The sequence below is a fragment of the Halichoerus grypus genome, chromosome 14 (genome assembly GCF_964656455.1).
Source record: "Halichoerus grypus chromosome 14, mHalGry1.hap1.1, whole genome shotgun sequence".
NCBI lineage: Eukaryota > Metazoa > Chordata > Mammalia > Carnivora > Phocidae > Halichoerus > Halichoerus grypus.
The window spans coordinates 67,723,936-67,737,167 of NC_135725.1; the positions used below are offsets into that span (position 1 = coordinate 67,723,936).

General features: G+C 43.6%; 1 protein-coding gene across 3 annotated transcripts in view; it reads left to right on the forward strand.

Moving 5' to 3' along the window:
- The first annotated feature begins 990 nt into the window (after positions 1 to 990).
- The window catches only part of SLC44A1 (solute carrier family 44 member 1), a 196,540-nt gene continuing 184,298 nt past the window's right edge, over positions 991 to 13,232 (forward strand). The window contains exon 1 of one of the 3 annotated variants that reach the window (XM_036111437.2): positions 991 to 1,320. In XM_036111437.2, the coding sequence (XP_035967330.1) occupies positions 1,285 to 1,320 (36 nt within the window). In that variant the 5' untranslated portion in view covers positions 991 to 1,284. The remainder of the gene's footprint in view (positions 1,321 to 13,232) is intronic. The other 2 variants (XM_036111439.2, XM_036111440.2) reach the window with 2 other exon arrangements.

The following is a 13,232-nucleotide window of genomic DNA, read 5'->3' on the forward strand; positions in this document are numbered from 1 at the left end:
CAAGAGTTGCATGCTCTACCGACTGAGCGAGCCAGGAACCCTTATTTCTGTGGCCCTTTAACTGTTCTCATCGGACACTATTTCCCAAGGACTCCCCGGTTGTAAATTTCCTGAAGGTCGTGACCACGCCTATTCTAACTTGTTGCTACCAGACAGTGTGTTAATGTAGCAACAAGGACTTGTAAGAGAACACAAGCTAATTTTTTTGTTGTTGTTGTTCACCTCTTTATTCCCAGTGCCCATAAATTACTGGAACTTAGTATGTCCTCGGTAAATATCTTTAATATGAATGAGTTAATACTCGCTTATTGTTTTTTGTGGACAATCCTGTATAAGAAAGTTTAGTTCAGATCCAACATGGCTCTGTATTGAGAGACCTGGCGAACTTGTTACCTTTTCCCTGTATACGGCTCTTTATAAAAATTTCGACCTTGGGTGCATTTTATTAGGCTGTCTCCTTCAAAGGCTCAGTTTCATCAGCAAAATGGGGCCAGTAGCAACAGATGCTTGTCTCTCCCCGTTTTCTATCACCCACTCCTTCACCAGGGAAGGTTTATTGTGTACACTTTGCTCTGGATAAAAAGCGACCGTAGAAGCAGTAGGATGCCCTTAGGGTCTTCGGGTTGCGCGTCCAGTGGGGAAAGCGAGCAACTCCGCATGCCTCGCTAGTGCCTCTCGGGTCCGGAAGCAATCCGGCCACATTTCGGCTGCGAGCCCGCTCAGCCCCCGGGAGCCTCAGCCCCATGCGACCTCTTTCTCCGAGGCAGCGTTGTGCCTCGGTGCCACGGCTAAATAGGCTCGACACTGCGCAGGCTCCGACGCGCGCCGAAAGGCCCGGCCTCGTTTTGGCCGCCGCCGCCCGGCTGTCGGCGCGGCGCTGCACTGGGGGCGGGGAGTCTGATGGGAGACGCGCTCGGCGCTGAGGAGGCGGCGGCCCGGGAGAGGGAGCGGGAGAGGGACTGGGAGCGGGAGGCGGGAGGCGGGGGACAGGGGGAGGCGCCGCCGCCGCCGCCGCCCGCCCCTTTCCGCTGGGGAGCAGCTGCAGCAGCAGGAGCCGAGCAGGAGCCGCGCAGCCGCCGCCGCCGCCGCCGGGGGATGTGGCCGGCGCCCGCCCCGAGCCGCGCCGCCTCCTGAGTACCCGCCGCCACCCGAGCCGCCGCCGCCGCCGCCGAGCCGTGCGGGGCCAGGCCGCGCCCTCCCCGGGCGCCCGCCGGCTCGCATGCCGAGGGGCTCCGGGGCGTAGCTGCGCGCCGGGCGCCGCCTCCGGGCTCCTCCGGCCCCGCCATGGGCTGCTGCAGCTCCGCCTCCTCCGCCGCGCAGGTGAGGGGCTCCCGCCTCCCGGCCGCCCGCCCGGATGCTTCCCCAGCGCCGCGCCGCTGGCACCCGCTGCCTCCCGCTGCCCGAGATCCTCCCTTCAGCCCACCGTGCGCTCCGGAGACCCCCACCCCCGCTTATCCCTGGAGTCTGTCCCGCAGGTGCCCCCGCGCTGGCTCCGCGGCTGCCAACTCGCAGCCCCCTCTGCGCGGCCCCCAGTACGCCCCTGGCTCTCGCTGGCCCCTTTCCGACTTGGCCTCTTCCCAGTCACACCTGAGCGGCCCGTCCCGCCCGCCTGCAGGTAGAAGCAACACAGGCGCCTCCTCTCTGCTCTGCCCCAGGTGGCCCCCCATTCCCTCGTCTTCTGGGCCTTGCGCCTCTCTTCCCATCTCCTTGGAGTCTCCCCTTCCTCATCCACCGGCTGTTTTCTGTGCTCCCAGGCGGAGTACCCTCAGCGTGGGCTCTTCACCCCTTTTCCACGTTATTCCAGTTTCTGCTCCATTGGATATTCTGTCCCTTTCTCTTGCTCGCCGCCCCTGACAGCAGGTTCAAGTGTTTAAGCGGGTTCCGGAGCCCTTACACGGCCCACTTCCCAGATCCCACCCGCTCGCCTTGCACCCCATCCCCCCTTTGTGCCCTGACCCTGGGCACCGCGGCCTCTTCGTGCACCCAGGCCCCTGCGGGAGCGCTGACACTAGGCTGGGAAGGAGATTGGGCACCTGGTGGGTGACGGGAGCGTTACGGAAACTCCCTCTTTGTTGCCAGTGTAACAGGAGGAAGAGGTGCCGAATTTAGTTTTTCTGTGGGCACTGGCTGAATGTTGCCGCTGAGGGCTGAGAGGCAGAGATTTCTCCCAGCTTCTACCCTGCCCCCATCCAAATTTCGCTAACCTCCCCCTCCCTTGCCGATCCGAGCCCTTAACCTGGATGGAAATGTTTAGACAACTGTATAAGGATCAAATGTAATAGAACTTGACTGCTGGCCACTAATAACTGAGAGGACCTGTTTGTAAATTACCTAATTTAGTGGATTAGTGAGTATTTACAAATACGATAAAAAGCAATCAGGAATACTGCATCAGACGTGTTGGTGTATGAAAAATAGGCTCTGACAACGCCTGGGATGTAATCTCACAGTTTCATTAGCGTAGAATTTAACTGTGGTCTTTGATTTGTTTGTTTTGGGGGGAAGACAAGGGCTCTTGTTTTTAGAAATAAAGGCTGGTTGGTTCTTGGTGAAGAAAAATGCTAGTTTGGAAAAAAAAAAAATTTCCTCCAGAGATCGAGCATCTGCGATAATGCCAGAAGTGTTTTGCGGCTGCTAAATGACTATATATAACTCAGTTTTAAATAACCTGCATACTTGCTCTGAAAATCTGAGATCTGTTCGAAAATGACTAGAATTGCAGATGAATGGAGGACATTTATGTTTTATGAAGTATCCAACCTATTTGTCCAGTTCTTTTTATAAAGGGTGTTTGCTTACTGGGTTTTTTGTTGTTGTTGTTTTTTCCCCTACTAGGATCACAGTCAGGCTGATTGGTTTAGTTAGTTAAACCTTCCTATTCAGTTGGAATAGGCAAGAAAACTATAGGTGGTGGTATGGAGGAGAGGTCGAAAGACCAGGGTTTTCATATTAACAGTTAAAGGTGTGGGATTACACAATACCTTTCAACTGGTTAGGGAGTTTTGGGGGAGGGGGAATCTAGTTGGGTGCTATTCATCTCACATTTACTTAGATATTATTTTCACCAAAAAGGTGTTTTCATACTGCCTTTCTTTTAGGAACTGGGTGACTTTACATCCCCCTTTGGTGGTGAAATGCCTTTAAAACAGGACATTATTGATAGTTTGTGGATGGCTTATTCAGTGTGTGAACAGTTACAATTGGGAGGGATGGATGCTGGACCAAAACTCTGCTTTAATCACAGGTCTTGCATTTGACTAGCTCCACATCTTACTTTTCAGAATGCTGTCACATACATTTTCTTCGCTTTTTCCTCCTCTTGCAGTCACTGTTTCCTTCATGCCATGTTCTACAGACAAGATGCATGTCATGCACCCTCAGGGGTGCATTTTTTTTTTTTTTCCTTCTGTAGATTCCTATAACCAATCAGCAGCTGTCACATGCCTTTAAGTTCAGCTTTAGGGACCTGTAGTGTTCAGTGGAGCATCGAGGAAGAGGTTTTGTGCCAAAGAGCTGGTCATCTTTTTTTTTTTTTTTTTTTTAATTTGAGATTTTGGCATCATTCTTCATTTGTGAAATGTTACCAATCTGCTGGCATTTTAATGCCCCTTTCAGGAGTGTCCCCAGTTTTAGAATAATATCGTATCTATGTATGTTGTGTTGAAACAAAATAGGGATGCAACTTCACAGTCACTTTGAACCTCTCTTAGATGCCTCAATTGTATTTTCAGGCAGAATGTGTTTCTTTTCATCCCTTCTACTGAACTGTAAGCTTCTTGATAACAGGAGCTGCTTTTGTTTTCCCCATCTTTGTATCCATTGCAGTGCCTCACTATACCTTGTACAGAATAGTTGCTTAGCAGTACTCAATAAACAGAATGTATACACACACATTTCACTATCTGGCTGGCAAGTAACATTGAATATGAGTCCAGCCCTGAGCCGTGTGCTGTTTCACTTCATGGGCTGGTTGACTAATTCCACCAAGCCATCCTCTTTCAAGCTCAAATTTGAACTGTTTAAGTTAAAATTGACCTGCCTTTCCCACATTCCTTCCTATTTTGTCAATGGTACCATCAGTTTGCAGAATTGAGCAGGATTCTCCTTTTCTCCTGGTGCTCTGCTGAATGCCTGTATTTTAGTTGGAGCAGTGGCTGTAACATCTTTAAAAAGCTTGTCTGCAAACTCTAATGATAACCTGCATAGCACATCAAAACAACGTGCTTCGGGGTGCTCTGCAGTTCAGCTTAGCTTTTCTCAGTGGTATTGTCAGCAATTTTAAAGCTCTGGCAGGTTTTATCAATGTAAATATAGTGCGTTTCCTTTTTGTGGTAGGGATTCACTTTTGAAATGTAATTTATTTTTCCTCCTAGTCTCTTGCTATGTTGTAGACTCTCATAAAAGAGTTTATGGTCTTCCCAACTGTTTCATCTCTTGTAGTCTGTCCTGATATTATTTGCATTTTCTTGGCAGTGTCTGGATATCATAATTTGCCATCAAAATAATTATCCTGTTTTAGGATTTAGATCAAAGGGAAGTGTCACCTTCTATATTAACTTGTATTTCATTGCCGAAGGAGCAAATTATTGGCAAAATGATTTTGTGCTGTATCAGTTATGTACATCTAAGAGTCTTAAGAATGTCTACAGAGTCAGGGCTCTTATAGAACTCTTAATTATGATTTTTATTAGTGACCACTACAAGTTATTTGCTAATATTAGTAACTGCTCAAAACAGGCCAACACATGATAGCCTTTGCCTAAAAATCTCTTTGAAGGGAACGTAAAAGTGAGATAGTCTTGAGTTTCTTTTTACAGCACTAATCTTCCCTAAGACTCTTAAAATTTATTCCCAACTCTCCATAATTCGTTTATTCTGTTAAACCTGACATAATTTCTATTCTTGTAATGTTAAACTTCAAAGTTCATGTGTAAATCTTCAGATTTATGAAATGTTCTTTCCCATTGACAAACCAGTTTGAATGAAGCAGGCTTTCCAAAGATTACTTAGCAAATTGCCGTAAGTCTTTGTTGTTAATGGCTAGATCATTATTTCTCACAGCAGTGCTTTGGAGGCCAGGAGATTCTGCAAGTGCTCTGAAGTTCTGTGTCCTTTGGTTCTAACCTTAGAAATTGTGAGAAGGATGGAGGACAGTCTTTCTGGTTGAACAAACCACCCCTTGTCTGTCTGACTTTAGCAGAAATTGTACTTGTCTACTGTCTTGTCCCATGGTCCTCAAATTGAGAGCTATAAATTTAACTGTCTTTTTGTAGCTCTTCTATCTTGTCTAGGGAGTAATGAAAAACAGTCAAGTGGTTCAGTAATACTGGTTAACTTTTTGAGTATGTTAACTGTTCCTTAACAGATTTTAATAATACTGTAGTCTCCATCTGCTTTGTGGAATTTGAAGTCAGATGATGAAAATGGCATTTGAAGAGTGTAGTGGGTTTTCCCAATAGAAACTAAGTTGTTCCATTAAACTATGTCCAGCAAAGTAGACCTTCTGGGATTAAAAAGTCATGGCATGAAGACAGTTTATTTTTCTTCTTCTTCTGAATACTGTGCTCTTAGTATAGAAGATCCTCAAAATATGTAAATCAAAGTTACTGTTAAAATTGGAAAACAATGTAAAAATGGTAATGCTTTTTGTATAGCTATTTTCCACAGTGATTTTCGTGTTGTAATTTCTACAGTAACTCTGAAGTTGACTCTACTTTCATTGTACAGCTGAAGAAATTGGGAGTTGGAGGTTAGGAAAGTTGGCTGAAGTCAGCTACCAAGTGGACAGATCCAAACTTTAATCCTGGTCTTCTGGATCGCAGTCCTGTGTTTTTGTGTTCACATGCATGTTTCCCAAATCTTAAATTGCAGCTCACTCTGTCTTTAGAAAAAGTCCACTCGATAAAATTTTGGATTAAGGAATTTCCAATTTAAATTCATGGCACCATTTTGAACTTCATGCAGGTCCTAGCTGTGGAACAACATAGTATATAATAGAGCAAAACTAGTCTAGCTAGAATGTTCCCATGCTTCACAAATGCTATCAAATACTATTTGATGTGTTCATCCTATCATTTAGAAATGTTATTGGCTTGGGAGGATAATTATTTATAAAAACGCATTCTCTATTATGCTCTGGTAATTGGTTAATAGCTGTGTTTCTACATAACCCTCCACAGCCTCCCTTCCCCCTCCCCCCCAAGAAGAAGAAATATTTCCATGTTGTAACTTTGGCTCAGATTTTTAGGACTCTAGGGGATATTAGAGATAAACCACTCACCTTTCTGTTGAGCTAAACTAGAATTGAGAAGCTATGAAGTAGTTTGAGGTCGGAGAAATCGTTATGAGGTAGCTGGGACTAGAAACCTACTCTGTCTCTTAATCTCCTGATCTTTCTGCAGTCCAGTTAATTCTTAATGTTTTAAGTCCTCTTATCTTTGCAATCTTGGCTGTACATTAGAAACACTTAGATAACTTTAAAGAACACTAATGCTTGGGTCCTACTCCCAGAGATTCTGATTTCATTGGTTCAAGGTCACTGCTTGGGCATCAACATTTTTCAAAGTTCCCTTGGTGATTCTCCTCTGCCGCCAAAGTTGAAAACCACTGAGAACATAGCCTTTCTTTAGGTAACTTCATCTCCTCTTATGGTTTCAATTACAATCTGTATGCTGACAATTCCCAAACTGAATTACTGAATTGAAAGAAACTCTGTCCTGGCTTCTGATCCTAATATCCAACCGATTACTTAGCACTTCCAGTAGGATATCTTATAGGCAACTCAAACTCAGCATGTCAAAAACTGAACTCAAAATTTGTACACACACTCATCTTTTCAGAATCTCTGGTTCACTGAAGGATACCAATATCCTGGTGTGGAAACTGAGGCATGCAGGGGCCTACCTTTCATTCCTCCACGTCTCGTCACCACATCTTGCTTCTTTTACCTTCTAAATTCTACTGCCAAGACCCCAGTCTAAGCCTCCATCATCTCTGGCCAGAACCTTGCTTAGGGATCTCCCTGTATTATTCATGCTCTCTTCAAATTTTTCTTTCCGTACTGCAGTCTCAGTGATCTTTAAAAAATCCAAAGCTGATTGTGTCCCTCTCCTGCTTGAAACCCTTTAATGGTTTCCGACTGCTTTTAAGACAAAGACCAGAATCTCTGACCTTAGCCAACAAGACTCTTTGTGGGGTGGTCTCTGTCTCTCTAGTGTCATTGTCCTCTCATGCTCACTCTTCGTGCTCCAACCTCACAGATTCCTCAGTGGATTGTATTCCTTCTCCTTTTAGGACTTTTTCCAACCTCACAGATTCCTCAGATTGTATTCCTTCTCCTTTTAGGACTTTTTCCACTTGCTATTCACTTCTCTGGAAGACTGTTTTCTCCCCGGCCCTTGGTTGGCTACTACTCATCCCTTAAGTTTTAGCCTTAAAGTTACTTTTTTGGAAAAGGCTCCCTGATCCTTCAAACCAGGCCACGTCTCCTCAATAAATTCTCATAGCCTTAAGAATTTTGCCTTTGGGGCGCCTGGGTGGCTCAGTCGTTAAGCGTCTGCCTTTGGCTCAGGTCATGATCCTAGGGTCCTGGGATCCAGCCCCACATCGGGCTCCCTGCTCAGCAGGAAGCCTGCTTCTCCCTCTCCCACTCCCCCTGCTTGTGTTCCCTCTCTCTCTCTGTCTCTCTCTCTGTCAAATGAATAAATAAAATCTTTAAAAAAAAAAAAAGAATTTTACCTTTGAGTACTTAAAGCAAAAAACAAATAATTATACAGTTGATATTGTCTAGACTGGGAGTTGGCAAAACTATAGTCCATGGGCCAAATCTGGCCGGCTACCTGTTTTTATATGGCTTGCAAGCTAAGAATGCTAAAATTGTGTGTGTGTGTGTGTGTGTGTATTTTTAATGGAAACAATCAACAGATTATTGCATGATACATGTATTTCGTACAATTGTATAAAATTCGACTTTCATTGTCCACATAGTTTTTTTGTGACACGATCCCACTCATTTGTTTACATATTGTCCGTGGCTACTTTCATGCTACAGTGGCAAGGTTGAGTAGTTATGACAGAGACTCTACAAAAGTAAATATTTACTCTGTGGCCTTTAAAGAAAATGTTTGCTGACCCCTGGTCTAGACCGAGCTGACAAAGAGTGGGACCATGTCTGCTTTGTTCATTGCTGTTATTCTCTGTGCTAGGTTGATAGCCGGTACATGATAGGTGCTCAGGAAATATTTGAATAAATTAACAAATGTTCTCTTTCCTTCCATGAACGGATGTGGATGAACTGCTACCTTAGCAAGTCTGATGATTTAAAATTCAATACAACTGGGCGCCTGGGTGGCTCAGTTGATTGAGCAACTGCCTTCGGCTTAGGTCATGATCCTGGAGTCCCGGGATCGAGTCCCGCATCGGGCTCCCTGCTCAGCTGGGGGGTCTGCTTCTCCCTCTGACCCTCTGCCCTCTCGTGCTCTCTGTCTCTCATTCTCTCTCAAATAAATAAATAAATAAAATCTTTAAAAAAAAAATAAAATAAAAAAAAATAAAATTCAATACAACAATTTTTTAAAGGGATAAAGACTTCGAAAGAAGATTCTCTATAGCATCCTCAACAGCATTCTTTGGCAGCTTGTATGTTGCAGGTATACATGTCATATGTGAAGCAAGGGGACTTATAGAGGTGTAAGTTCCCGGGTTAAGGTGGATGGGAAAAGACTGGTCCACTCCAATAATGGGCCAGTTGGATTTACAGTGCTGACGTTTTTATAGCAGGCACAAATGGATGGGACTTTATGTGAGGTGTTATAAAGAAAAAGTGTTTGAACTGGTGAAAACTTCAGTCGTTAAAGAGGCATTGTTATTTCTACTGTGGGAATTCACTCTGGAAATGGTTAAAGTTTTTGGCACAGTAATATTTCTTCCCTTTTAGTACTTTTTGTTGTCTCATTTATTTGGAAAATAGCACAGCATGATGTTCCAATTTTGAATTTATGCATTGTGTCAAACTTGGTACTCTTTTTAAAAGGTGATTTTTGAAAGTGATTTGCATTTTTCAGTTTTTTTTTTTTTTTTAAGATTTTATTTATTTGAGAGAGAGAGCGTGCGCTTGTTCGCATGAGCTGGGGGAGCAGCAGAGGGAGATGGCTGAGCAAGGAACCCAATGCAGGGCTGGATCCCAGGACCTTGGGATCATGACCTGAGCCGAAGGCAGACACTTAACCAACTAAGCCATCCAGGCACCCCCTTTCAGTAGGTTTTAATATACTCCGTGGTAGTGGGGGGTCCTTAGTTTATTTTTTCCTGTGATATATTCCTTTAAAAAAAAAAAAAAGATTTATATATTTTGGGGGGGGGAGCGGCAGAGGAGAGGGAGAGTTGTTTTTTTTTTTTAAGATTTTATTTGGGGACGCCCGGGGGCTCAGTTGTTAGGTGTCTGCCTTCGGCTCAGGTCATGATCCCAGGGTCCTGGGATCAAGCCCCGCATGGGGCTCCCTGCTCAGTGGGAAGCCTACTTCTCCCTCTCCCACTCCCCCTGCTCGTGTTCCCTCCCTCGCTGTCTCTCTCTCTCTGTCAAATAAATAAATAAAATCTTAAAAAAAAAAAGATTTTATTTATTTATTTGAGAGAGAGAGAGAGAGAGCAAGTGTGCACATGAGCAGGGGGCGTGGAGGGGCAGAGGAAAAGGGACAAGTAGAGTTCCTGATGAGCAGGGAGCCCAACATGGGGCTCCATTCCAGGACCCTGAGATCATGACCTGAGCTGAAACCAAGAATCCGACACTTAACAGACTGCGCCACCCAGGTGCCTCAATAGACTCTTCTTTGATTTCGTATCAGTTGTATAATAGGATTTACTTAAAAAACATTTGGTTGATGAATCACTGGAAATTATTTTTTGTGTGAAAATAATATTACTCTTTTTTAGCTGTTCTCTACAACATCTCACAACCAACTATTTGGACATTTATTTAGAAAAGAAACTCTTAAAAGCTATTTTTAGTCTAATTTTTAAGGTTGTTAGATATACTGAAAATTGTTAAACAGAAGTGTTTGATTTCTGGATACTTTTATATAACGTAAAATAAAACAGCAAAAAGAAAAATTGGAAATAGGCGGTTACTTCAGGATGTTCAAGTAGAGTTAAGGTATAAAAGTTTTTTTTTGTAGCATTGTGGTGATGATGATGATCTTGTAACATTTTTCATTATGAATCACTTAGGATAATTCCACTGTAAGAAATAAAGAAACCTTAAGGGGCGCCTGGGTGGCTCAGTCGTTGGGCATCTGCCTTCGGCTCGGGTCATGGTCCTGGGGCCCTGGGATTGAGCCCCACATTGGGCTCCCTGCTTGGCGGGGAGCCTGCTTCTCCCTCTCCCACTCCCCCTGCTTGTGTTCCCTCTCTCGCTATGTCTCTATCTGTCGAATGAATAAATAAAATCTTTAAAAAAAAAAAAAAAAGAAACCTTAAATCTAAATAGCTAAAATATTAAAAAATTAATCTCGCATAAATTGCAAGGTAGTATGGCTTCTAGGTTGGTTAGTTTAGCGGCTTGATAATGTCAGTGAGGACCTGACTTCTCTTTTTGCTTTTTAAATTTTTTTTTTATTTTAAGGAAGATCATTTCTCCTCACTTATCTGCCCTCATGATCCCAAGATGCATGTGGCTCTTCCTACTTTCTTTTGCTGAGCTGACAACCTCCAGTGTTTTCCCTTTAGTAGGAGTTAGGGAGGGTTGCATACTCATGCCTAAACAATTTCTAGCAGGGGGGAGACCAAGTACCCTGTCGTTGGTTGGCTTAGACTAACCAGGATTTCCTGGAGTCAAGTGGAGGGTGGAGCAGCACTAGAACTCCGACTGCAGTGCAGAGGGTGGGGATGGCGACGGGTCGTCAGCCAGTAGTCCCTGTTACATAGTTTTGCCATTTTCTTCTGCCTGTAAAGTCACACCTCTGCAGTGTTTCCTAACATTTTGCTTCTAGCTCCATTATAAGACTTCACAGCTCATAGCTGGAAGTCACACAATTATCTTTCTGTTCTCCCAGGAATATTGCTCTAGCCACTGCTGAAGCCCCTGTTTCTTTTACCCACCCCCTGCCTCTTTCCCGTTCTGAGGCCAGAATAGCTTCAGGATAAAGAAGACCATTTAAGGTTGGAATAATGGTTAAGTAGCTAATTAATATTCCCACAGTCAGTGATCCTCAAGAGAATCTTGGGGGTTTGGATAACCTCTTCCCTCTGGCTCTCAATTTCCTCGTCTACCTCTTCTGTGTGTATTTATCTCTGTCTATTCGGTACTCGTTTATTCTCTTTTCCCTAACATTTTCTTTTTCCTTCCTTTTCACCCCTCCCTGATGCATTTAAGGAGCCATAATACTGAGTGGGATGTACTAGGATAGAGAAGGAAAAAAAGAGAGTGCCTTTTTTTCTTTCCCTTCCGTTTAATTTCTTTCTTTCTTTCTTTTTTGTATAAAGAATAATAAACCTGAAGATTCACATCATTATTTAGGATATCTACGATATAAAGAGCCCTCATAAAAAATGCATCTCTGCAACAAATAGCCAATTTACAGAAGAGGAAATAGTAAACTAATATGTAAATGTGTTCAATCTTACTGATAATCAAATTAACTGAAAGCACAGAGACACTCTTTTACACCTGCAACTTTGGTAAAAGTTAACAGAATATTAATTGCTCATGTGGTTTTGACTCAAGTGTACTTTATTGATTTGCTGAATAAATTGGAATGACTCTCTTGGGACATTGTTTGATGACATACATTGAAAGCCATAAAAAGCAGTAGACATCACTTAATTTAGTACTCCAAAAGTACAGTAAATGCCATATGCAAGAATCTTTCCATTTGGTGTTATTTATAATAGCAAAAGAGTTATTTTAAATACAGTATTTTTGGTGTAAAATTTTTTTATACTAAAAAAAAGTCTATATGTGTCTCATTTCCCATCCCCAGCTTAGTGATCCTCCCTTAATGCATAAGTGGCCTTCTACCTTCCTTATAAGAAATCCTTTCCCTACTGTTACCCCAAAGGGCCACTAGAATCCGTAGAATTGAACACCATCTTATACTGATGAGAATATGGGCTGCATAGCCAGACTGCATGGGTTTGAATTTCAATTCTGTCACCAGCTGGGTTATTTGGACCAAATTCTTTAACATTTGATGCCTCACTTTCCCCAGATGTAAAATGGGGACAAGTAATAAAACTTGTCTCATAGGCTTAGAGCAAATTGCACAACCCATGAAAATATCTCTAGCATTATCATATTAATGGAAACTAAATCTGTCAGATGTCTTTGTATCCATTAATCCTCCCCTGGAAAAAATCCTGTTTGGGTTTTGGAAAAGGGACCCTGACTTCTAAAAATTTTAAATTGTGTCTAGAAGATGAGCGCTCAGGGTGAAATAAGCAGCAATAATGAGAGGCTAAACTGGGTGCTTAGGAGTTCAGGGAATGGGGAAACCAAGAAAGGATGGACTAGCTGGTGAGTGGGCTACCTGAAAATGACTGTTGATCTGGCCTTAAAGGATGGGGCTTTGAGTGGGAGGAAAGACAGATTTCAGTAGAAAACAGAAGGGGCACTCCAATGAAAGGAATGGCTTGAACAGAGGCAAGGAAGCCTTTAACTCACTGCAAAGGAGACCTGGCCAGAGTAGAGAGAAGAGATGTTACGTGTAGGGAAGGCATTAATATTTGTTGTTTTTTTTTTTAAAGACTTTATTTATTTATTTGAGAGAGAGAATGAGATAGAGAGAGAGAGCATGAGAGGGGGGAGGGTCAGAGAAGCAGACTCCCTGCTGAGCAGGGAGCCCAACGCGGGACTCGATCCCGGGACTCCAGGATCATGACCTGAGCTGAAGGCAGTCGCTTAACCAACTGAGCCACCCAGGCGCCCGGGAAGGCATTAATATTTGAAGGGAAGGAAATAGGCAGCCATGGAGGGTTTTTCAGAGTGATTTAAGGAAGATTAATATGACAGCCTTGCTGTGCTCGAAGTGGGAGAAAGGGAAACAGATGCCACCCAGGAAGCTGTTCACTATCTTGGACCAAACAGTGTTTCCCAAATGGGAAACAGAGAAGAGATATTATGGAATTGAAATAGGACAGACTTTCCTGATTTATCTGGGTCTGTGGGATGAAGGAGAGGGATAAAACCAGTTTAGAATGCCATATAATAGAGGAAGGGTATTGTAATAGGCATTGCAAGG